Source organism: Caenorhabditis briggsae (assembly GCF_000004555.2).
Source record: "Caenorhabditis briggsae complete genome, chrII, whole genome shotgun sequence".
Lineage (NCBI taxonomy): Eukaryota > Metazoa > Nematoda > Chromadorea > Rhabditida > Rhabditidae > Caenorhabditis > Caenorhabditis briggsae.
Genome location: NC_013486.2, coordinates 7,503,021 through 7,528,354, shown reverse-complemented (window position 1 = coordinate 7,528,354; position 25,334 = coordinate 7,503,021). Strand labels below are relative to the sequence as shown.

General features: G+C 36.2%; 8 protein-coding genes across 8 annotated transcripts; 7 read left to right on the top strand and 1 right to left on the bottom strand.

The window, feature by feature from the left end:
• Nucleotides 1–1,219: 1,219 nt before the first annotated feature.
• Nucleotides 1,220–1,837, top strand: CBG03080 (the record flags this gene model as incomplete). Its single annotated transcript, XM_002631225.1, has 2 exons — nucleotides 1,220–1,374; nucleotides 1,741–1,837. Coding segments are annotated over 2 exons (252 nt in total), but the record flags the coding sequence as incomplete, so codon positions are not given.
• A 165-nt stretch (nucleotides 1,838–2,002) lies between these two features.
• Nucleotides 2,003–3,106, top strand: CBG03081 (the record flags this gene model as incomplete). The annotated part of the gene is made up of 3 exons (XM_002631226.1): nucleotides 2,003–2,101; nucleotides 2,152–2,270; nucleotides 3,034–3,106. 3 exons carry the CDS (start codon nucleotides 2,003–2,005, stop codon nucleotides 3,104–3,106), a joined length of 291 nt encoding a protein of 96 aa, XP_002631272.1.
• Nucleotides 3,107–5,123: 2,017 nt separating this feature from the next.
• Nucleotides 5,124–9,972, top strand: CBG03082 (the record flags this gene model as incomplete). Its single annotated transcript, XM_045242287.1, has 7 exons — nucleotides 5,124–5,195; nucleotides 6,894–6,936; nucleotides 7,874–8,043; nucleotides 8,961–9,248; nucleotides 9,299–9,411; nucleotides 9,588–9,657; nucleotides 9,706–9,972. 7 exons carry the CDS (start codon nucleotides 5,124–5,126, stop codon nucleotides 9,970–9,972), a joined length of 1,023 nt encoding a protein of 340 aa, XP_045092128.1.
• Nucleotides 9,973–12,670: 2,698 nt separating this feature from the next.
• CBG03083 lies at nucleotides 12,671–13,696 on the top strand (the record flags this gene model as incomplete). Its single annotated transcript, XM_002631228.2, has 3 exons — nucleotides 12,671–12,759; nucleotides 12,805–13,524; nucleotides 13,570–13,696. The coding sequence occupies 3 exons, from the start codon at nucleotides 12,671–12,673 to the stop codon at nucleotides 13,694–13,696; spliced, it is 936 nt and encodes a 311-aa protein (XP_002631274.2).
• Nucleotides 13,697–15,085: 1,389 nt separating this feature from the next.
• CBG03085 lies at nucleotides 15,086–17,196 on the bottom strand (the record flags this gene model as incomplete). The annotated part of the gene is made up of 5 exons (XM_002631229.1): nucleotides 15,086–15,175; nucleotides 16,324–16,486; nucleotides 16,647–16,767; nucleotides 16,813–16,920; nucleotides 17,169–17,196. The coding sequence occupies 5 exons, from the start codon at nucleotides 17,194–17,196 to the stop codon at nucleotides 15,086–15,088; spliced, it is 510 nt and encodes a 169-aa protein (XP_002631275.1).
• Nucleotides 17,197–18,888: 1,692 nt separating this feature from the next.
• On the top strand, nucleotides 18,889–21,393 carry CBG03086 (the record flags this gene model as incomplete). Its single annotated transcript, XM_002631230.1, has 7 exons — nucleotides 18,889–18,933; nucleotides 18,983–19,080; nucleotides 19,257–19,361; nucleotides 19,412–19,521; nucleotides 20,117–20,250; nucleotides 20,301–21,138; nucleotides 21,188–21,393. 7 exons carry the CDS (start codon nucleotides 18,889–18,891, stop codon nucleotides 21,391–21,393), a joined length of 1,536 nt encoding a protein of 511 aa, XP_002631276.1.
• A 290-nt stretch (nucleotides 21,394–21,683) lies between these two features.
• Nucleotides 21,684–23,246, top strand: CBG03087 (the record flags this gene model as incomplete). The annotated part of the gene is made up of 6 exons (XM_045242286.1): nucleotides 21,684–21,761; nucleotides 22,098–22,265; nucleotides 22,312–22,395; nucleotides 22,438–22,509; nucleotides 22,555–22,749; nucleotides 22,908–23,246. The coding sequence occupies 6 exons, from the start codon at nucleotides 21,684–21,686 to the stop codon at nucleotides 23,244–23,246; spliced, it is 936 nt and encodes a 311-aa protein (XP_045092127.1).
• Nucleotides 23,247–23,923: 677 nt separating this feature from the next.
• Nucleotides 23,924–24,719, top strand: CBG25567 (the record flags this gene model as incomplete). Its single annotated transcript, XM_045242285.1, has 4 exons — nucleotides 23,924–24,043; nucleotides 24,091–24,177; nucleotides 24,246–24,579; nucleotides 24,622–24,719. 4 exons carry the CDS (start codon nucleotides 23,924–23,926, stop codon nucleotides 24,717–24,719), a joined length of 639 nt encoding a protein of 212 aa, XP_045098106.1.
• Nucleotides 24,720–25,334: the final 615 nt, after the last annotated feature.

Here is a 25,334-nt window from a genome sequence, read left to right as displayed (position 1 = left end):
GATTATATATTGCTGTTACATACATAAAGTGTGAGTTAAAATTTTTCGGGAACTACCGTAAACACTCTAGGTGACCCTACACTAGCACGTTGAGCCTGGAATATTTGCATCAGAAAAATTTACACAGTATCTATCACTTTGAAAAATTGAAAAAATCTAAAACCAATTTTTTGAATACCGTAAAACTCTTATAGAAACCCAATCTCTAAACCGCAAACTTTGAGCCTATGTATCTCGGTTCCTGTGAAAGATATCGAAAAATGGCTAACTGATAAAATGTTTATCATATTATCACAAATGCTTTGTCAGTTAACTAACTCTCCCTTCAAAACCTACGTACAAAAAGTTTGGAGCCATAAACGTGAACCGGAAACGAGAAACCGGAAAAATTCCAAAAATCACGTTTTGGCCGATCCACAAAATGATGCTTCCACTCTGAAAACGTGAGATTTTGAAGGTTTTTGAGCTCTGTGGCCACCTTTTGAAGACCTGAATTTTAAGAATTTTAAGATTCTGACCCCCATACACTGAGACTCTCATACAGAGTTACTGGATTCCGTATTCCCCATGTCGGATTTCCGGATTTCCGAAATCCGGAATCTGAAATTCCGGATCCCGGTTTTTAGATTTTGGATTATGTGTACTGAATTGTGTGTACTTAATTTTGGAATATGCACTCCGGATTCTGCATTCCGGAATCCGAATTTCCGATTCCGGTTTTCCGGATCAGCTTTTTGAATGAATTCAAGTGTTCAGAGAATCTGATTTTCAAGTTCTCTTGACGAGTAAGAATTTCAGGAAGTTTCCAGTAGGCTACGAGAGTCTCTGAGATTCTGAGGGATTCTGAAATAACTTGGGATTTTGAAAGATTCTCTAGGATTCTGAGAGACTGTCCCGGACTCCGATCTGACTACCACGAACTCCGGAAAGATCATCGTTCATGAAGACGAATCACCGATTCCTGCTTCTTCTCCAGAAAGTCAAAATTCTGCGACGAAGAGAGTCTGTTCATCTTCTTGAAAACGAAGTTCTGTTTGATCGGACTTTCCGAAAAAGTTGCCGCTCATATCATCACGTTTTCTCCTTTGAAATCTCTTTTGGACAATCTTAAATTTTGTTTATGAAATAAAATTCATGTTAGTCAGATCGGAAGCCGGGACAGTCTCTCAGAATCCTAGAGAATCTTTCAAAATCCCAAGTTATTTCAGAATCCCTCAGAATCTCAGAAACTCTCGTAGCCTTCTGGAAACTTCCTGAAATTCTTACTCGTCAAGAGAACTTGAAAATCAGATTTGAAAAAAATGTTTCCAGAGAACTCAACCTCGTCGAGAAAAAAATCGAAGAAAATGCAATGGCACGATCACGAGAACTACTGTAAGTCTTCTTGTTGTTCTTCCTCTTTTTGTTTATATTTTTGTTTTTTTTCTTCCTCCTTCTTTCCCTTTTTTCTGATTTCTGTCTCTTCTTCTTAATTCCCAATGTGACCCATCAACACAACACATAAACATAAGTTCTTGGGACAAATATGACCTATGACCACATTTTGTCAGAAAAGCGATTACCAGGGAACGCCCATTAAAACTTTTTTTTGACAGTGAAATTCTGTTTTATCTACATAGTCCGAATGTTATGATCCGATTATATTTGACATAGAAGATAACATTGATAAAAAATTCTGTACCATTCCAATGACTCTGTTGTGTTCCCAAACTCTCGTCTTATAAAATTCCCTATTTTCAGGAGACTTCTCAACGCTTACAACAAAATAACGAAATCAGAAGAGGATCCTTCAGATCATCCACCTTCTCAATCCATCATTATCCCAGAACAAGTCTGACCGACTTTTTGCTGCTTCATCCATTTCTTCCTTTTTTCTCTCCAAATCGTGTTTCCACTTGACCATCTGACCTCATTCACCCGCCCTTTCGATTTTCTTCGTTTTCTCCTCATTCCATCGTCATTTTTCATCTGCATTCCTCCGGAACATTCATTCCCAAACACCATGCGTCCTCTGATTCTTCTTCTGGCTCTTTTCATGATTGTTGCCGCTTTCGACAAGTTTTCGATGAGCAAGGACAAGGGAGTCAGGGCTAATTTGAAAGTGAGTCGTTGAAAATAAATTACATTTTGATCTGAAATTTGTGTTTACAGCATCCGATCTCCAGAAGAGTTCTCCGATACGAGCGCTCTGTCGCCTATGAAGACTTTCCAACACCAGGAGAGATGGCTCCAAAATATGTGCCAATTATGGATTTTGCAAAAGTCAGACCGTAAGTTTTGGTCATCATTTTTTTTAAACTAAAATAGGTTTTTGAAATAGAATACGACATACAGCATTATAAGATACACAAAAACGCATTTTTTCAGTAAATGTTCGAAAATTTTGACAAGGCTCACTTGGGTTCAAGCCAATGGGTCAGAAATCGCGCCCCAGTAAACGTGAGATTTTAGAAAAAAAATCGCTACTGAATTATGTGGCTGAGGATCAAACTTTCAAACGTTGGACGAAAAAATAACGCGTTGCAACTCGTTGATTGAAACTAATTAGGTCAAATCCACGTCAACTTTGAAATTATTAAATTTCTTCTGGCCTAAAAGTTATTTGGGGCGCATTTTTCGACCCGTTGGCTTGAACCCAAGTGAAGGCTATCAAGTTTCCGATTACATTGAAAATTTTGGAGGATGTTAAACAGACCTAGATTGTGAGCTTTGCATTCACATAATTTTTCGAAAGTATCCAGTCTCTCAGACATTTGCCGATTTTTGATGAACAGCCCTTTTTGGCCCGTTGAACTGAAACGTGAAAAAAACAAGCGTCTTTCAGAAATCGGCCAATTGCTGGAAAACTAGGGATTTTCACAAAATACTGTGAATACAAAGTTTTCAATCTAATAGTAAGTCTGTTATATACCCTCGAAAACTTTCAAACTTAATTAATTTATTTTTTGATAAATAAGTGTAATAGTAATGAGAAATGGGACAATTCAGCCGAATTGTATATCTCGCAATACTTTTGACGATATAAAATTTCAGAGAAATTCCATCAAAAACAAAGCACAATTCTGAATTCGCCGACGCCGAGTACCAACCAGATCTCGATTTTTAATCGTTGACACGTTCCTTCTTTCCCTACTGATTTCTCTGTTATGTTTCAGTTGTTTTTTCCGGGTTTTTCTCTCTTCCCCCAGTACTATTTTTTAACCCTCCCCAACTCAATTTCCGTGTTTTCCAGATACTTACTACCCGTTGTGAGATCAACACATTGTACATATTCATATCGGGTAACATGATAATAATAAAAATAATAATTTCCATATATTGTCTGCACGAGAACAGAGCACCGCGGGTATATAAAGTTGCAGTGTTTTTGTCTGAAATTCAGAAAAATACTGATTCAGCTATATTCAAGCTGAATCATTCTCCAACTAGAATCGAGTCGAAAAATGGCAATGATGTTCCCAATTGTGAGTTTAAAAGGGAGAGAATAAGAGAAGATAGAATACAGAGAACAGTTTGATACTACGAATAGTTTCTGTTTTACGGAAGAAAGAAAATTTGAATAGGATTTAGTAGTCGAGTATTGACCGATTCTTTTGACGTCATCAGAAATTTATGACGTGGAGATGAGATCTAAAAAGGACCAAAGCTGGTAAATCTGAATTCCGGAAAATTTTCTCAGGCCACCTTTAATAGAAAGGCTTTTCAATAATAAGGCTCTTCAATTTCCGTTTTTTCTTGTCTAAACACTCTTTTTTGCTTAAAAACTTGCTCAATTTTGGTGCAATTGTTAGGTTTTCATCAATTTTGAGCAAGAATACATTGAATTTTTTGATAAAATTTTAGGAAAAAAGCTCAGAAACGTAGAAAGGTCCCCTTTAATTGAAGTGCCCTTCGGAGGTACCTGGAAACAAGTAGAAGGACCTGTCCTTCTAATACTGGTTTTACGGTAAATTTTGTGCTTTACACCACATGGAGGAGCACCCCTCAAAAAATTGAAACTCTGAAATCCTCATTCCTGAATTCTCTAATCATACTTTTTCTTTTAAATGTGGTTGTTTTGAAATATATGGTTTTAATTTGAGCATCTACAATTTAAGAAGGATCTCTCGAAAATTACATGGAGATTTTCCGAGTTTTCAAATTCGAAATTTTTGTTTTGAGAAATCGGTAATGTTATTTCAGATTTTCAATCATTTTCATTCCGCAGTGACCGATCATAGAAGTTAATCCTGAGATTACTAGATTAAATAAAACTCACATATGATCTAAAAGTCCAATGAGTATTAACAAAAACCCATTCACTATAACCCATAAACCATTTCTATTTTGAATTTTCAATGATTACAATACGTGCAGAATAAGAATATATCTGAAAAAGGCAAGTCTGAAAAATGTACGAAGAGGTTTAAGTTTTCTGAAAACTTTCTGGTCCAATCAGAGGTTGGTGGGAACCTGTAGAATGGTTTTTCGATCGCATTTCCTTCAAGCAGAAACCCATAAATTCAAAGTACGCACATCATTTTCCAATTACTTTTCATTGACTTTAAATTCATAGAACTATCCGATCAAAGTTTGTATGATATCATCCTCACGTCTTCTTCAGTTTTCCATGTTCTCCGTCTTCTCTGGTAACTTCTTCCTAGAATTTCGAAACTATTGGTAATTACGCGTCTAGTTAGTCAACTTGGAACGGATCTTCTTTCCAGTTTTTAACGATAAAGTATCACATTTTCTGATTTGTTTCTTTTCAGAGAATGCTTTTGTTTGTTGTTTATTGTTCTTCAAAAAAATTGTAATTTCGATTATCAAACATCACTCGGTCGGTCAGTCATTTGGCCCTTATTTGGATTATGCTTATCCCCCCACATGACAAATTCAGTTTAGTTTTGATTTTACTAAAGCCGAACAAACTTTACACAGTTTTTTTGTTCCGGCAAATGCAATAATATCGAGAGTAGACTTACTATTTCTGTAACTGATCAATCTCCAACTTGTTTGACAAAACGACGTCACTCACATGACTCAATATCTTGAAGACGATCAATTTTTACATATAAACATACGAAAACTTTCTGATTTTTGAAAAATACGAGAATCGCAACAAAAAAACCATGATGATTACCATGGCCAACTACCATCTAATGGTTCCAAATTCGTCAAGAAATGCTCAAATTCCAAATGACACTCAACGACCGGTATGACTTTTTAAAAGTTTTCTTCTTTGTACTGTTGATTATACTATACACTCTGTATGAGATCTTCTTCTATTTGTATGCAAATTAGATGGGATTCTGTGTCTTGTTGGCAGAATTCATGGCCAGTGATCTTCTTCGTTTTGAATTGATTCTTGAAGATTCATCCATTGAGTGCAAACATGAGCGCATAGGCAAAATTAACGCATACCTGAAAAGTCCAGTTTTCGATAGGTACCTCAAAATTTGTTTTGCCATCCCGAGTGACTGGAAACGTCACTCAATCAGACTAAAAGGGTCTAAAGATTTTTTTGAAATCCTTCTTATGCTATTTTTTTTGGCAATGAAATAGTGTATATAGGTTTTCGTAAGCGAAAACAAAACAATGTTGTTGACAATGAACTTTTGGAAACTAGAATCACAGAAATTCCAGTTGGTCAGTTGTGAAAATTGAGAATTTAGTAAATCAGTTGAAAGGGAATTCGTGCAAGAAATTATTTGTATTTTTTGGATTAAAATTCTTTCAAAGTTATGTATTTTATCATATTTCTCTGAACTATTTCAGGAAAAATTCGAAATCCCTGAAAAACGCAGTCGAAAGTGCAAGCACTCTCAGATAGGGTCCGAGTTGCTTTCATGCAATTTTTCAGCAATTTGTGAAGTCAACGAGACTTTTTTGTTTCCTTCATCGAGTTTTCTATAAACCTTTTTATACAAATACAGAAAAGTCCGATTGTAAAAACATGGCACACAATGGACTAGGATTCCCATGACCCTCTTGGACGATAAATTTGACTGTGTTTTCAGGGATTTCGAAATTTTTTCAGAGTAAAACTATGAGAACACATAACTTTGAGAACATTTTAAAACGAAAAATTACGAAAAAATTGCTGGTCCATAACCCTGCTCGTTCCAAACTCTACGAAATTGAGAAAACCGCACAAGGATCTCAAATCGTGATCCTTGAAGAATTTCAACTTTTGAAAACTTTTACCAGTCTAGTCTTTATTTGTCTCCGATTCTTTTGAACTCTCTACAAACTATTGAAATAGTTCAAATCCATATAATATTGACAGAGCGTTTCCATAAACTGTTTCTTCTTCTATTTTTGTCCAATTTTTCCTACTTCTTCTTTTCCTCCAGTCTTCTTTTTTTCTTCTTTTACTTCTTTTTCATTTTTAACACGTTCCGGTCACACGTACACTCTAATAATCGGATCCACACCCGGTTATGTAAACTGCGTTTTGTTCAGGAGAGTGTCAAACTCTAATATATTCAAAAACCGGGGTGTTTCCCCATGTTTTTGTGCGTTATTTTGTCAAATCGAATCACGTGTCGATGTCATAATTCCGGAGAATCGTATAAAAAGAAAAGTGGGAGGGATCCATAATGGGGGAATCCCATAGTTTTGAATATTCTGAATTTAAAGTCTTTAGTCTCGACCTTTTCGAATTAGATAAATATAGAAAGTACATTTCTGATTGACAATGAATCAAAGAAAAAAGACCGCCCACTCTTTACGAAGTTCGAACGGAACTCATTTCAAATTCATAGACTCGGGTTTTGGTCTCAATTTTTTTTGAAGTGTCAGAAAGACACCTTATTTGTCCGCTGAACCGAAACAATATTCTTCAGTTTTGACTGATTTTCTTGTTCTCCTTTAAAATTTTTGAAATTTCAAAAATTTCAGATGTATGGAAGCGAGCCGCACCCAAGCCTATTTGCAAATATGACCAACAGGAAGGTTGGTGGAACTTTAAATTTGAAAAAAAATCCCGTCTGAAACTATCGTAAAACCCGTAATAGAAGGGTCTCCAGACTTTCAAGCTTGAGCTTACATAATCTCAAATTAGAAAATTCAAGGATTCGAAAATTTTGGATTTCAGAAAAGTCGGAGAATCTGAAGAATTCCAATTGCGAAAATATTCAGAAGTTCACGACATTCAGAATTTCAGAAATTCACAAACTACTAAAAATTCAAAACATGGCAAAATTTCAGAAATTCTAGAAATCCAAAGAAAAATCTTCAGAAACTTTTGAGAAAGTTTTTTTTCGGAATCATAAAAACTAACTTAATAACTGGGAGTTCCAAAAAATTAGAACTTCCAGAAAATTCTAATTTTCTTTAAAAACCCTGGATACCTTTATTCGAACGGCAAAAATTTCTCAAATTTTTGATTCTACAAATCCCTGAGTTTCAGAGATATATTTGATCAAAGCTAAAAGTTAGGGACCCCTTCTATTACAGGTTTTACGGCCATTCATGTTTCAATATAAATTTTTTTGAAAATTGATTCCTCGGTATCCTCAAAGTTGAGGAATAAATGCAAGGAACTTTTGTCAACAAGCATTCCGCATGATCTTTCTGACTTTTTAAAATACTATGAGCAAGCTGAGCAATAATTTCGCTTCCCCAAATGATCCGAAAAAAACTAGACTAGGAATTTCGAATTTATCAGTGATCACAATCATGAAAAAGAACAAAGATTATCAGGGAGTGTGTTTTGACAGAAAATACAATATTTTGAAAGTTTTAGAAGGGCCCACCCTGCAATATGAAAAACGAAATAGGTCCACTCCCGAAGAAATTATTTTTATCTGATCATACGAAAAGGTGACCACTGCATTGGAAAGTAAGTAAGAAGAAAAAATGGGTTGGGAAACAAACGGAAGAAATTGAGGACAAAAACAAAAGCAACAGCAACAACACAATAGTAAAAATCACGTTTTAAGTGTCTCTATTTCTTCTTCGTTTTTCTCCAATTCCTCAGTCTTTTATCTCTTTTTCTTTTCCACTCTCTCAACTTGTGATCTGGAAGAAATTGATGAAAAAAGAAGAAGAAAGACAATCGCCTGAAATCATTTGCAAAGTTATTACTTTTCTCCTCTCTTTCTTATTTCTGACTGACTGGTCATCATGATTTTCTTGACCTATACTCCTGTAAATCAACAATACGACTCGGTAAGGGATACTCTATTTGATTTGCAAGATATATGAAATTTGATTTGCAAGATATATCAAAATTCATTAATTTTACAAAATAAACAAGTCAGGGTATTGGATTCTTAGATTTCCCAAGTCTTTCGTTTTCTAATTTTTTTCCCTTATCAGTACATTTTTCAATATTTTAATTCACTTTTAACGGTCAATCCCAAATAGTCACAGGGTCCACGGGTACATCGAAAAAAGATAAATGATACAGCAAGTTCTTAAGGCATAATGGTTCCGAGGGTACGTGGAATCATGGGTTGTAGGGCGTTTTAGTCTAAGTCTATGATTTTGAGAAAAATGTGAAACTTCTATCGATGAAAACCTTTTTTCGCTTTCCCAAATGATCCGAAAATACCTATGTACCCTTAGAACAATGTATTCGAAGAACTAGATGTACCCTTGAACACTAGGCCTCCCAAATAGTATACTAAAAATGTACCTAAATTCAACCACCTAATCTGAAAAATCGGGTCCAATCACTACCGACATCATAAATCTTTCATCATCTTTCTATTTTCAAAAACATATGTTTCGATTGTTTTCAAAAACTCATTTGTCATTGACAAAGGTCAATATTCTGCCTTCCTTATCTTCTTCTTTCTCTTACCGGTTGATCAAAAATAGATCATTTATTGTACTTCTGTTTTGCACGCAAGAATAGAAGTACATTGGAACGATTGAGAAATGTTGGAGAAAAAAGAAAGTACCCAATTTTCTAGATAAAAAAATTAGAACTCAAAAATTGAAATTCTCTAGCAAATGTTTAACTTTTTCAGGTTGTCGTTGCTGCAGCATGCACCCTCCCAGCAGATTCCCTGTTTGCTGTGATGCTCTATTTGATATATCCCGACTCATTCCTTCCATCCACCCTGTTCATTGTCAATTTCTCGCTGGTTCTTCTTGCTCTTCTAGGAATCAATTCAAAAGTTTCGTCGATGATTCTTCCGGCATTAGTATGGAAGTGTGTGCTCTTGTTGTTCCTTTTGTTTTTGGGATGCATTTCGGTCGACGCTTATCAAGTTCCGGCCTCAGAGCTAGAAGAAGCTCATGTGTCACAGCAACAGGTACACTTGTGTCTTAAAAAAATGAAAACAATATTGATCCCATTTTCTAGGAACCAACCTCCCCGCATCGATCCATGATGGTTTGGAAGGATCTGGCGGCGAAGTATCCAATGCTTCCATTTATTGCAGTCGCATGCACAATAGTTCTTGCAGTTGAAGCAAGGTAATCAGAATCACAAAAGCTTATAGTCTCAGAATCTCAGAATCTCCGAATCTCGGAATCTCAGAATCTCAGATTTGCGGAATCTCAGAATTTCAGAACCTCAGAATCTCAGAATCTGAGAATCCCGAAACCTTCGAATCGAGATTAGAGTATTTAAAAAATCATTTTATTTTCAGAGTTTTTTTCTCGGCATGGCAGAAGATCTGCTGTCCGGCGGTGGTGAATGATGATGCGAATTTGGAGAAAGTGAGTTTTCAACTCGGTTCACAAAGTCTAAAATTCAACATTTTTCAGTCGCCTCCATCGTACAACGCTTGCGTCCGTGCCACAGCCAGCGAAAAAGATCTTCCGAGTTACGAAGATGCGCTGAAAACGTGCTCGAATTCTTCATCACAACAGCCGTCATCATCTTCAACGTCTTCTTCTTCGTCTTCGCCCTCTCAACGACCACCCCACTCCGTATACACGATACCAGACGTCAAAGTGCATAAATCACCAAACACTCAGAATTGTCGTAGTTCCCCATCGTCTTCTTCAAAAATGACAGTAATCAGTCTTTGATATATTTTTTCTGATGACGTGGCAATTCTTGCCGAAACTTCTTTGTCTCTGTACATTTTCTTTTTCAGTCGGTGTTTCGGTGATTTTTTTGACGGTAACGAGTTCTGCATCTTGCGGGGAAATTGTGATCCGGACTCGGTGTTTTTTCTCAATTGATCTCACTTTATTATTGTTTTCTTGTTATTGCAATATGTAAATTCTGTATCTGACGACGAAGACTAACGAAATAAATTTGTTTCGTTTTTTACTTTTTTACTTTTTTGTGTCATAAAATAATTTAAAGGTAATTTTTTAACGAATTGTTTATACTCATGTGGATTTGAGCTATTTAAGTAGGATTTTTCGTTCATCTCTATTATCCTGGTACAAAGAATCAGAGAAAAAAAAACAAAAATACAAACACTCTTAGATTACGGTAGTTGTCGTTGTGTGACCTTCGGCCACAACTCTCTTCCACAGTTCCTAACTTCTGTACGAGAATACTGTGAAGCCTGACTATTAAACGGGATTCTGCTCCCGCTCACAACACAAAAATCGTTCAGCCATGGCGCACTGCCAATTTTTCACGATCCAATATGTCTGGTCACCCTCCTCGCCGGACACACTTGGGTCCAATGCAACGGGTCAGAAATCGCGCCCCAGTAAACGTGAGATTTTTTGAAAATTCGCTTCTGAATTATTTGGCTGAGAATCAAACTTTTAAAAGTTGGGCAAAAAAACCACGAGTTGCAAATCGTAGATTAGAATTAACTAGGTCAAATCCACGTCAACCTTGAAATTCTTAAATTTCTTCTGGCCTAAAAGCTATTTGGTCGCGTTTTTTGACCCGTTGCCTTGGACCCAAGTGCGGATATGATTTGGTTTGACTATTCCGCAAATGGAACTTTTCCGTCGAGAGCCCCCAAAGAACCCCAATTTAGGGTCATTGGAAACAAGTTTGGGCCCAATACGAACCCAGATACCCCCAAAATACCCCTGTGTCAGAGTATAGATGTTTCTAAAGAGTATCATGGATCCAGAAACTACACAACATCGATTTCAGATCTTCAAAGAACAATCGTGAATTTAGGAAACTTTCAGTTTCTGAAATTTCTGAGTTTTCAAGTTTCAGAATTCCAATTTTGAAATTAAAATTAGAAACATCTGGTATCATTAAGAATTTTAACTTTCAGAGTTTGGGATTCCAGAAAACTGAAAATTCAACATTTAAATTTCAAATTTTTTGAAAATTTCTGAAATTCTAATTATTCTAAATCCTTGGAATAAAAATTAAATTTTAAAATTTTTCAAAATTGTAAAATTTTCGGAAAAAAAAACAAATTCTCGAATTTTCGCAAGGCACAAAGGAATTCATTTTTTAGATGTTCACATCTTTATATTTGAGATTTGGGATTCCGACAAAAATTTAATTTTCAAAATCTAAATTCCAGAATTTTCCCTACTGAACTGTCAACCAAAAAAGAAAATAACACAGATAATCAAAGGATTCATAATCTTCTTTCCTCCAACTGCTCGAATTCCATGTTCCAATGTTCCAGCCAGTTCAGGTAAGTTCGTAATTTCAAATCTCCATAACTAGGTCAGGATGGTGTTAACCCTTGCTGTTCTAATACCAACTTCAAACTCTTGTTCATAGTTAATGAGTATAGCCAGGAAAGAGGCAACAACGCGATTTACCAGGCTCTTCTGTCAATCTGACGCTTACATCAAATAAAGTGTCAATACAACTGACGAACCAGGACTCAGCTCGTAACAAGGCACAAGTAATGTTAGTTGTTACGACAGTGTACGCACATGAACATATTGTCAGTTATATCGTACCCATCTGAAGCAGCCATCAAATTAACTGAACCCTACAGTCTACCTGTTGCTGTCATCAACACATACGCCCCCTACTCAAAAAGACTAAACTCGGACGAAACGGTAAATAGCTAATTGGGCTAATTAGTCGACACCTAATCCAATAAACTCACAAACTGAACATGTGACTGGAACGATTTGCTCAACGAGTGCCGTCGGAAGTCGATTGAAATGCCAATAGGATTCCGAAGTAGATGAAACATCGAGTGTGAGAAAAAATCTAGTTGGGGAGTCACCAGTGTGGCATACGTGGAAATAGGTCAGGAAATTATTGAGCTCGAGGTCACACTTTTTTTTCAAATAAAAATTATTTTCCCGTGAAATAAGCTTTAAAAATTCTGTATTCGAAACGTACGCGTTATAACCTAAAAGCACGAAAATTGAAAAAAAATAAATTGCCACCCAAATTTTCTGAATATGGCGCCAGAGAAACAAAGATAAATTGGCTCAAAATTAAAAGTTATGGGGCCCTTCTATTACAGGTTTTACGGTTATTGCTGGTGAACATCATGATTTGTTTCTTCAAGAATAGATTCTGAAACAAAAATTTGAAAATTCAGAATTTGTTTTTTTTTAATTAAAAATATGCTGAAATGTTACATTTCCTCTTATTCTACAAGAATAATACAGTAAAACCTGGTAATAACGAGTTTCGTATCGATTTAGATGTTAATTGATTTTCTTAATTGACTTTCTCGACGTTACTGTAGGTGTGCGCGGGGAGATTCAAAGTGTAACTTCTGAGAGAAATCAATAAGGAATAGAAATCGATAGTCCCCACTCATCCCCGCTCATCATCCTCCATCCTTCCAATTTCTCCATTCATTAGTTCATCCCAATGTTGACCGATTTAACTGGTTTCCGTTTTCTGGAGTTACCGGTTCTAGTAACCGAATGTGTTTTAAGCACAATGCACCCAATAGAAATGTAAGTTTCAGTGAAATTTCTCATTTAACTTTTTTCCATTTTCAGTATCAACTTTGCAAAATCCCATCCAACCTGCGATAAAATTACATACTCGTTGTTCAAAAGACATAGATATTTCATCAGTCTCGAAATAGGGAAAATACCACGAATTTGGTTTCGCCGACCTGGCTTCCACTACGTTTCTGAAGCACAGAATAGCGAACCAAATCAAACACCTATTCAATGTTTGAAGATAATACAAGAACTGTTCGATGATTCGACTTGTATTCTCAACTCAAAACTCACAAATGTCGTGTTTTCTATAGATAGTTTCTGTAGTACTGATAACAAAAACACTATTGATTGGCTGAAGTCAAGATCGTCTGGTACTATGATTTTGGCCTGTATTGAAGGAGAAAACGTGGAAGAGGATTTGAACTACTTCTTGCAAGAAATCAAAATCACCAAAGCTCTCGCTATTCATGTTTCTGGCTTAAAGAACTTGCTTCCGGGAATTCCAAGAGATCTGGAATACTTGGAAATACTACATGGGCAATGGATCACATTGGATATACTTTTAAGTTTCAATTTTGCCGAACTTCAAATGCAAAACTTAGTGCTTACCAACCAAGACTGGAACATGTTCTTCCAAAAATGGATGAAATCAGAATGTCATTTGAAACTGAAATCTGTCAAAGCTCAACTCAATGAAGAAGGAGTTCTGGAGAATATTTTGGAGGGAATCGATTTCACATATATTAACAGTCCTAAAGAATTTTCAAAACAGTACGTTTGAAATTACAATACATTTTTTTGGAAAATGTTTTTCAGGGAAGGAAATGTCGTTTTATTGCATTCTGGAGTCAAAATAGTTCGTAACGATGAAGTTGTAGCCTCAATATTCCAACTTTTAATAGAAGGCAGTTTGGCAATTTTGATGGAAGTTCTAAGGAAGTAATAATGAATTGAAATTTCAACAAGAGGTTTGGATGTTGAACATTCTAAATCATCTTTTGAGTTTTAATCAACTGGCCTTGCACCTCTTTCACTGTTTCTTTTTTCGTCTGACCTCTCCGTTATCCAATAAAAAATAAGTTGGCTCTAGTTATTTTGGATTAAAAAGATGTTAAAGTGATGAAAAGTTTTAGGTTTGAAAAAACTTGAAACACATTCAAACCCGGAAATTTCGTGTAGTCGAAATCTTATTATAAATTTATTGAGCCTTGTGTTTATCATGGCTTTACTTTGCTGTAATAAGTATTTGAAAAAGTGTTTTCAGCTGGTTTTCAGAAGTTTCCCTGAGTTTTTACAAAGCGATGTTCTTCATCAGGATGCCCAAAGGGTCTTTAATAACGACTTCTTTAAATTTAAAAAAGGGGAGCTCCTTATATCTGTAAATATATTTTTTTTTCTAACTGTTTTCAAAGTTCTAGAATTTTATGTAAAGACTTTACTTGAATTTTTATGAATGTAGAAGGTTTCGAGTTTCTGATTTTTGCCGAAATTCGGAATTTTTTCTGGAATTTCGTCTTCTCTTGAGAAATCTGAATTGTATAATTTTTGATTGTTCGGATTGGAACTTTTGAAATCAATCTTTTTTGGGGTCTTTAAAATCCAAAAAATTTTTGAACCTCCTCTAAAATTCAAAAATTTTATTGAAAATCCAAACTTTTCAATCCAAAAATTTCTCAAAAACCCGAAATAACCAACTAGAGCCAATAAATTGATACCTTGAAACGTTCACTGATAACTTTGATCTTTCAAAATGATCAACTTCAACCCGGTTCCTGTGCACACAGCCTACTTGACAACATATCAAAAGGCAAGCCAACTATTTGTTAATCAGTACATTTCTAGTTTTCCGGAGCTAATTTCTGATCTCCTGATTCTGATCTACTACCACGACCGTGTCCGTTTATTAGTCAAATTGTGGATGGTAACCGATTTTGCTCCTGTTGAGAAAATAAACGAATATGTACACGATTCACCCATTTAGAAGAGGGGTCATTTTTGTTTGTTTTTGGTCAATTTCATTTTCAAACATGTTCAAAAATGAGTGAGATTGAGAGAGAGAGAGAGACACACAGGTTTTATAGAAATTTATTAATATAAATCGTGTCATCCACCATTATGAATAAACATGAATTGAGGGGTGAAAACACAACGGTTAAAAAAAACAGTTTGAGCAAATATTTACAGAAAAATTTTGGATGTTTTTGGGGGTGAATAAAAATAAGCGGCGCTGAAAAATTAGGATCTACAAGTTGAAAAAAAAACATAGGGAAGTTAACAAAAAGTCAAGCAAGATTGTTGTTTTTTGGGGTTCATAAAAATTGAAAAGAGTGATTTAGTATCGGTAGTTATCACGGTCTCTGGCTGGATCGTATGAATATTGTTCGGCTGGGAAATGAGTCGGAGTCGGTTGTGGAGTTGGAAGCTGAAAAAATGTCTGTCTGTGTATCAGTGAATCCAACGAGAAATACTTTAGTTATTTACATTTAAAGATTCACAAGAAAGTTTCGTGTGTGAAGTCAGAAAACTGGCAAATATTTAGCCTGTGACCTCGTTTTTGTAGAAGCAAACCGGATTGCTCTCTCCAAGAAAAGTTTGTCTCCATGAATCAACAAATAGAACGAAAGGAGATACTTTTCTGGGGGAGATGGAGTAAATTTAGGTTTTTCTGATTTTGAGGAATGTCATAGAAGTTTGAAATCTAGTAGCAAAGGTTCCTCTAATAGAAGCCCACCCAGACCATTTGAGCTCAACTATCTCGATTCCTCCTGATGATATTAAAAATTTGTCAACTGATAAAGTATTGGTGATATTATGGTTAAAAATTAATTAATTGACAAATTTTTGTTATCTTCCACAGGAACTGAGATAATTGAGCTCAAAGTTGACGGTTTATGTGGGCTTCTGTTAGAGAAAATACGGTATTTCATCAGAAATGAAAATTCTGAATCGAAAATTTTTATAATTATTTGAAAATGGATATTTTTGTATACTGTCAATACTGTTTGAAATTAAAGATTCCTATGCAAACTTCTGGTTTATTAAATCAAACTACAAAGCTGATCCTTTCAGCTGATGTTACCGTAAACACTCTAATTCAACGCCTTCCTCCTTCCCCAAACTGTGAGCCCATATATCTTATTTCCTGGAAAACATACCAAAAAGTGGCTAACTGACAAAATGTTTATCGTAATATTGAAAATTTTTTGTTGGTTGACCACTTTTTTGATATCCTTCCCAGTAACCGAAATAAATTGGTTCAAACTTAAAAGTTAAGGTGGTGTTTTTTTAGTGTTTACGATATTCTTTACTACTGAACTCATAAAGTTCAGTGTTATGTAAACTCTATTTTGACAGCGAATTACTTTTTTACAAAAAAAAAACAAAAAGATACACACACTCTGTTGTTTAATCTGATCGTCAAAGAGGAAGTGACTCAATTCTTCCTCCCCGTCTTCCGCATAACTTTTATTTGCTCGTTTGAGAAAAAGTTGACGCGGACAAAAAAAAAATAGGTTGGGGAAGGAGATGAGAGATCTCTTACTGATATTGTTTTTCAAAAATTGAACTCACTCCAGAATAGTTGTTCTCCTCATAATGCTCATAGAGTTCGCGTTTTTGTTGCTTGTCCTTGGAGCGGTTGAAGAGCCACACGACAAGCCAGATGACGAAGGCAACGATGACAAGAATACAGAAGATGACGATCAGAGCGACAGCCCATCCGTAGCGGTTATGCCTAGAATAAGAGAATAGTCAGATATGCAATTTGGTTCGATATATATTCTAAAACCTAAACTAATGTAAAAGATATTATAAAAGATATTATACAATATTTGAGCACTCCGTATTTTCAATGGGTGTGTCTTCCTATCAAAAATATATCAAATCTGGCTCACCAATATCCATTCTTGCAGCATCCATCGGCGCAGCATCCGATGTCTTTGTAACATCTCTCGATGACCGTGTTCGCACTGTTCGCAACTCCATAAATGCAGTCATAGAACGACGGGTCGATAGCTGAAAATGTTTGAAATTTAAGCATAATTGAAAAAAAAAACCAACTATTGATTTGTTGTCCAACGAGTCCGCTTCGGACGAAGCTGTCGGCTGCGAGGAAGTTTGATTGAGTGTCAAACTGACGGTTCAGAGCTGGCGCCTGAGTGGCTTGTTCTGGAAAAGGAAGATGAGATAAGAAAAGAATATGAGATTTTGATCTAAAAGTGGCTTTCTAAACTATTTGAAAAAAAGGCTAATATTCATATATTCTAATAGAACTTTTTTTAAAGGTCACGTGAATCTATATTTTATTTTCAAGCTTTTCAAAATTCGCGGACAAACTGACAGAGAAACAAAGAGACGCAACTTCATTTATTTATTATAAGAATGATTTTAAAATTCGGAAATTTCAAAAAACGTACGATATCCATCCCATCTGGAGTTTGACATGGTGATAAGTTGATAAGAACGGAACGTGTGAACACAATTGAATGTAAATGACGACTCAGAAATAAAGAAAATGTGAAAGTGACGGAAACAAGTGGAGCGAATATAGGGAGGCGCCGCCGGCTGACTCTCCTCCGAAAAAAACCTCCGCCTCCTCTTCTTTGTACTACAGTACTCTCTGCGTCTCTCTCATCCGAATGCTCTCTCGGCGGAGCAATGACAAAACTGGCCCATTGTTGACATTTACACGTCTCTCTTCCCCCTCTTCCGCACCCTTGTGCCGCGCGGCATATTCTCCATGAGGGTTCGAGAGACAGTGAAAAAGTGAGCTCGTACACGTTTTACAGAGGATTATGAGAGTGCTTCAGGCGGCTGACTTGTACATAGAAGAGCAAGCAAATTCATTACGAAATTTTTTACGAGACTGTGAAACAAAAGAATGGGGAAAAAGTGGGGCGAACTGGATAGGGAGACATGTTCCAGTGAGCATTGGAATTGCGGAAATTTTCGAAATAGTTGTTTGTAGGAGACATTGAAACAGGATTATAGGGTAATCGGTTTGAGAAGGGAGACGAACTGTTTTGATGTTTTTTCTTCGAATTATGATTACTATTAAACCTCTAATAGAAGGGTTCATAATTTTTAAACTTTGAGCTGACTTTTCATGGTTCCTGTCAAAGGTATTAAAAAGTTGTAAACTGATAAATTGTTTATCATAATATCAGAAGAGTTTCGTTAGTTGACAAGTTTTCGATGTCTTGCATTCGAATTGAGATAACTGAGCTCAATGTTGACTGTGTGAGGACCCTTATATTACAGGTGTTACGGTACCTGCCAAATAAACAAATTGTTGAAATGTGACACACATTTTTCTGTTCCCAAAGTGAATAAAGCCAGTAACTTTTATGATGAAAAACATACAGGAATGGTCCTAAATCAATGAAATCTGTTAACTAGCTCAAACCGAATTTTCTTTGAATTTCACAAGTTTTTTGCATTATCTGAATTCCCTGATTTTTAAAAATATGTTTTTTTTATTCTCGGATTCTCAAATCTTCCTTATAAATAAAACGCTAGAGGCGTCTGTCCGTCCCGGTGTCAGTCTGTAAACTTTTGAAAAGAACTTAATATAAATTTACGTGACCCTTTAAGAATAATTGAGGAGCTGAGCCACGAATCAGTAAAAAACAAGATTGATTCGCGCCGAAGGCGCACCAGCTTGCTGGTATTTGAATACTTTTCATTCTAATTTTGCAATTAATCATTTTACAAAAAAAGGAACTTCCCAATGGAGAAGAATATTTTTATTGACTTTCTGGTTTTAATGATTTGATGGATTACTGTAAAAATATGGCAAGAATATTTACGACTACTGTAGGATCTGTGAATTTTGAAATTTTTTGGAGTTTGTAATTTGAAATTTTGTTATAACGAAAATTTTGTATAAGGGAAATTTCGATTTTAGGAGACGAATTATTGAAATCTCTTTTTCCTTTTTGTCATGTTTCTATACTCCTATATCTGCAATCCCATTTTTCTCTATCCTTTCCTTCCACCCTCCCATTAAAATTCTTCAAACGAAACGAAGGAACACCATGTTTCTCCTCCGTATCCATGGTGACGTCGTCCCTTCCATTTCCTTTCTCTCAATTCGTTTTCCTCTTCTTCTTCTTTTTTCTCTCTCCTCCTCAAAACATGCGTCCCTCATCTGCATCTACTCCTTTATCATCTTCAGCATTGGTGAGTTTGATTGTTTTGGGAAGCAACCTGATATCATCCAATCTCACAGAACTATCTTGAATCTCTCGAGAGGAACTCCAAAGCGTTGCGTGGCAACAATAATAATCGAGCGGCGAAGGATGAAACCAGTTTCAGCAGCAAAACAAAGTATGCATTCTTTTTTTTGTCTTGAACAAGTTTTCGAGTTTTAAAGTGCATGAGATCAAGCGAACTAAATGCTTGCCCTTTTGAAACAGAACTTTTCTTCAAAAGTCAGCATTCTGAGAAACACCTGATTCGATTTCTCACGCTTCTAACTTCATTCTAAACGTCATCTATTTCAGTTCCTCATCTGGAAAAAGAAGAGAGTCTCTTTCGGATATTATTAGTCAAGTTCGTCGGCAATCGTCATTATCAAGAACAGATTCTGAAGATTATGACTTTTTGAAGTAATTAAGGCTTCTTATTTCGTTTCATCGATCTGTTCTTTTTTTTTCAGTGAATCCTTAAAGTCTTCAGTGTTTGATGAAAGTGATTCTAGTGAGGCTGAAAGTAAGGAGAGCCCTGAACAACCGGAAGAAAAACGAATCCTGCCATTAGGAACACCAGGTTGGTTATATTTTTTATTTTTGCTAATCGTCCAAAAATTGTTGAATTTCTATTCTGAAAATATAGAAAACTTCAAATCAAAACCATTGTAATACATGTGAATGGATCAATTTCAAACTTCAGGAACAATTTTAGGATTTTCAAATTACCTAGAACCTGTAATAGAAGGGCCTTTCAACTTTGAGCCGGTTTATCTCTGTTCCTGTGAAAAATATTAAAAAATTGTCAACTTATAAACTATGAAAAATGTTTTGTCAGTTGACACATTTTTGGTATCTTGCACAGGAATTGAGATAATTGAGATCAAGCATAACAGTTTGCGGATCCTTCTATCACAGATTTTATGGTATGCTTTTTCTGATAGAACACATTATGAAATCCGAAAAAAGCCCAAATTAAATTTTTTTCAAAAAAATGTGTTTCGAATTTTTCTAGTTTCAGCAAATGTTCTATCATAGAAAGCAAATTTGAAACCCAAAAATTGTTTTTGTACTCTGAAGCTTATCAACCCGCTTGTATTACCACGGTTAACCGATTTCGAAATGACTGTTTTCGAAATGTCGCAGTTTCAAAATGACGAGGAGCCTCTTTTTAGGTGTGCAAGTCGGTCGAAAAAGTCTGAAAGACATCCGAGCTCTGCGTAACTCAATTGATCAATCTCTGGTCAAAACTCCCGAACTCAAAACTCTCCGAAACAAGGCTGCAGTGGATGAGGGGAAAAAACTAACGGTAGTTTCCTATTTCTCTCTACTCAATGTCCTTATTTTCCTAGTTTTCAGCACTTCGAAAGCATTCAAGAAGAAGAATTATCCGAGGAGATCCCAAAAACTAAAATGCTCGCCAAGAGTCCGTTCAAAAAGGCAATTCAAAGTGGAAGTGACAGTTCAGATGGAGATTCAATTGTTTTTGATGAAGTCTTCGAAGAGGTTCTTCCGTCTCCTCCAAGGAAGCCTCCAGTGAGAGCACAACCAGCTCCAGAATCTAAAGTTCAGAAGACGAAAAAAGAGGAATTAAAAAGGAGAGTGAAGACACCAGCATCATCCGAATCTTCAACTTCGCCATCCTCTTCTTCTGAAACGGAATCTAGCACCGATTCTAGCTCTTCATCATCATCAGAATCTTCCACTTCTAAATTAAGTTCCAAGTATGGATCAGACTTTGAATCAGTGAAGTCTTCTTCTTCTTCTTCCTCCTCAACGTCGTCTGAAGCTTCAACACCAAAAGCATCACCAGAGAAGAAGCTATCTACGGAAAAACCGCGGAAATCAAAAGAAAAACCAAAAGAAGATAGAAAGGAATCTTCTCCAAGTCCTTTTGAAGATGCCATACCAAAACTCAACTCGTCGTCTGAATCTTCTAAATCGACAGTCAGAGAAACCAATCGAACGTTTGAAGAGACATTAAATGTAGATAACAAAAAAGAAGATGAGAAGAGAAAGAAGTCCAAGGAAAGAATTATTGAAAGAAGGAATTATTTGGAGAAGGGGATAATTGAAAGATTGAAGTCTCGAAGTTCCTCATCTTCGTCTTCCTCGAATGTTGGTGAAACTGAAAGAGAAATTGAAATTTCAAAAAGAAGAGATAGACGATTCAGAAGTCGAAGAAGAAACTCTGAAGGTACTTACTATGACTCAAAATGTTTTTCTGCAACCACAAATTGTTTCAGAACCCCACACATGCCAAACCAATGTTCACAATATGGTTGAATCCGTTATAGACACTCATGTTCAAATGTTGGACGACTTCAATCGAATGGAGTATGCAGCAGTTTGTGAATGGACTCGAGTGCTTCGACAGTTCGATCGACACGATGGACCCACATCACAACGTCTTCGAGAAATCGTGGAACGTCGGCTGAACAGAAAATATTGAGCAGATGACATTTACTGCTGATTTTTTATGTTTTGTGATCTGCATAAATATTTGTATTTCAAGAACTTTTAAACTCCGCGTTTTGAAAAATTGTGTTCTGTGAAGGTTCCTGTGACAGTGTAAAAGGTGGTGTCAGCTTACAATTAGAAGCTATTGGAGATCTAGTTTCGAACGTTCTGCGAGCAATTAATGCATTTGCGTGAATCCATACAAACATAGATTTTTGTGTTAACCTAAAGCCACCGCTTCAGTATTCTTACAGTCTTTAATTAAACTGACAGTCAACCGAAATGGATCCACAAACCATCCAACCATCGCAAAATGAAAATCAAGCTGAGGAGAATCAGAAAGCAATACCAACTGGCGAAGTAGAACAAAAAAAATCAACCCATATCAAGAAAAAAGGAGAAGCCTAAGCCAAAAGGGCGTTACGTACTTTGTAAACCGAAGAAAGAAGTTGAGGATCCAACGAAGGAACTTCCTTTCTCACCTCCACAATCTCTGAAAGCTTTGCACAAACCTTTCCATCTAAATGAAGAAGACGATTGGAATGAACATTATCGAGTTCCTGATCCGAGTTTATTTTATCTTGTTTCCAAAAAACCAACTGATCCCATCAAGAAAATACAGTATCCATTCAAATTTGATCGCAGATGCGTTAGTTTTGTTTTGAATTCTGAGAGGTAACCGAAAATAATTCACAGATCACATTCGTTGGGAGGGTTGGTCTAGATCCTCTTGTCACTCTTTTCTATGTTCGGAATCCGTCAATGTTCCCTTATATGTTCAAAGTAAAGTGCTCCAACAACACGTTGTTTAGAATCGAACCGGCTTCCGGATACATTAATGGAATGTGTGAAGCTTCGATTACGGTGAGTCATAGTGAAAAGTCTATTTGAAAAAAAATCTGAAATTAAGTTGACATACATAGGAACTCATGTTCCACAACTCAACGAAGAGTACTTTTCGATTCACGCACTGGCTCCAGACCCGTATTGCATGGTAAGCGAACTTTGCATTTTTTCTATCCAAATGGTGTTTCAGGATATCCGTGAGGCATTCAAATTTCGATGCCATTTTAAAACGCGCAAGAAGATCTATGTCGACTTTGCATATGTAAGTTAGTATGATTTATTTCTAGCTCTATTATTATGATTTTAGCACGACAACGTTGATCATTTGTTTTCTGAAAATGCCGACGAGATGATCTACGCTCGACACAGAAGATATGTTAATCATTTTGTGAGCCCTGCAATTCTTTACCGAAAAGTCAGCGAACAGAAGAAGAGAGATGAAACGTTCGGTGTGACACCAAGAAGAACGGTTAAGACGGCAGAGGATAGATATAAAACGTTCGTTATAGAGAAAAGAACGAAGAACAAAAAGTTTTCCATCGAGAAGCCATCAGTAGTTTATAAATGGGGGGACGGAAAAGATGCGAATGAAAATGAGGAAAACAAGAAGAAAAGAAGGAAAAAAAGAATGAGAGAAAAGGGAAGAAAGAAGCTAAAAAGGATTCTGAGCAGAAAAACGGTCTGAAAGAAAAGAAGAATGAGGTTCAGAAAAATGATGTTAATAAGAAAACCGTAGAAAATAAGAAACAAGAGCCGATTGTTGAAACGAAGAATATAGACGAAAAGAAGGATGAAGAGCCAAATGTTGAACCCAAGAAAGATCGCACTGGAGAAAACAATCAAGTGCAGAATACTGAAGCAAAGGCCGAAGTAAAAACTGAAGCGAAGACTGAAGCAAAGACGGAAGCAATGACCGACGTAAAAACTGAAGCACAGACAGAAGGAAATAAGGGAACTGAAGAAAATCATGGCCCCGATAAGGTGGAAGAGAATCAGTAGGCGGCGAATCATCGATCTTACCTATCATTGAACTTGTTTTGTAAAATACACTTTTAAACATCCTTCCAAATAAAATTTTAGATCTGAAAATACTGGGCAGGGACCATATTTTATGGACACTGTTATCTTGAAAACGTTTTTTCTTGTCAGAAAAATCGTCCATTTTTTTTCTGTTGACCCCAATAATAATTTTGAAAGACAGAAAAAATTATTCCGAAAATCTGGGCCGAGACGGGCCGGGCCCTGAAAAATCTGAAAAAAGCCCGGCACGGCACGTTGCAAGTATGGTAATTAGTCACGTGATTTTTGCCGATAGTTTGCTGAAGGCATTTAACCAGTGTTTTCAACAGTCGCGAGATTCACCAAAATGTCTGAATCTTTTCATTTTTCAAATGAACGATAGTACGGTTTTCGTGGCGATGCACTATAAATAATTTCTGACTGTGCGCCTTTAATAATTTTGTAGAAAACGACTTGGTTTTTTTTTCACATTTTCTCGCTTTTTTCTTCGACAAAATATAATCGAAACCAACTAAACATTTTATCGTTACAATTTTTCAAATCAACAATACACCCTTAATCTCGCAATTTTCGTTTCGTATCGTCTGAAATGTTTCTGTTTTTGAGTGAAAAATATGTCCGCAAGTGATTAACGAAAGAATGAAAACATTTTCAGCATGTTGTTAAGCGAGTCCCCTTTGGGAACACCTTCGACACCAGTACGCTCAGCACTTCCGAACACATTCGGTACATGCTCAACTCCACAACGGGCAAATCGGGTCATGAGTCGACTCCAAGTGAGTTATTTATCTGTTTATCTCCAGTCGTTGATTATTAATTTTAGATAGACGTGAATCCTTTCGTTACGACATCTCCAACTGAAGCAACAGTTTCTGCGCCTTTCCGTACAACTGTTTTGCAGAGAGCTCCGGTTAGTTGGTTTTAAAAATTGGCTTGCTGTGAAATCAGATTCCTCGAATTTCATTCTGCATATTTCAGTTTCGTCACTTGAGATCGCTTTCGAAGTCAAATGATGCACCTTCACCGAAACGAGCTCACAGTACAGCCTCAAACGATACAAACGGAATTATTGAAAAACTGTTCCATGGTGAAACTATGCAGTCTCTCAGCACGAACGAATCGATTTGGAACTTTAATAATCGAAATCCCCCAATCAAGCAAAACTTCATAGCTTGCTCTTCTCAATTCCAAAAGGAAAATGGTTCGAAGCCGATATTGCAAGAATCGAATATGTTCAAAGTATTTTATGAGACGGAACCGATGGATTGTGAAGTAAACAACGATGAAATTGCGTTCAGAAATTTTATGAATGGTAAGTTTACAGAGATGATATACTCAAAATTCTATGTTTTAGATTCGATGGAAATCGACATTGACGACGATATATGCAAAATGGAAGTAGACTCCATTGCTGATGTGGATAGTCTAATGGATTACATTCCTATACATTGATTGAATTTATCCCTGAACAATGTTTAATATACTTTCAAAGTTAACCATTTCTGTAATTAGAAGATCGACTAGCCCCTTTATAACTGCCCGGCTCCCTTTGTAATTATGTCTATACTCCCCTCGCTGTTTGTTTTTTTTTCCCTTAACCTAAATCTTTGTGAATAATTACTAACTCATTGGGTCCTCTGATGATCTCGTTTATCACTCCCCCGTTCTATATGAAGTTTTCTTGTACTACCCTCCATTCATCAGAACAAATCTTCGAATCGTTTCAGGTATCATCACATAATTCTCTTGCTGCCAATTTTCTCGTTTTACCTTTCGATCTCGGAAGAAAGTGTTCCGATGGCATCGTCTATGTCGCTTCCAAAGGTTTTGAATGTAAGAGATACCGGACTTTCAGGTCTGGCGCTCATCTAAGTACGTTGTACTAAAGAGTGCCAACTAAAGAACAAAAGAGAGATTTCATGAAATCCTAAAGATGATTCAAATTGCCATGAGGAAATTCCTATAATTAGTAATATCAGCAAGCTTTATAAAATATTTTTTAAACTGCGGATTACACTCGATTTTCCATCCCTTTTCGTAATTATTTCACTTATAAGGCCGCAGTCT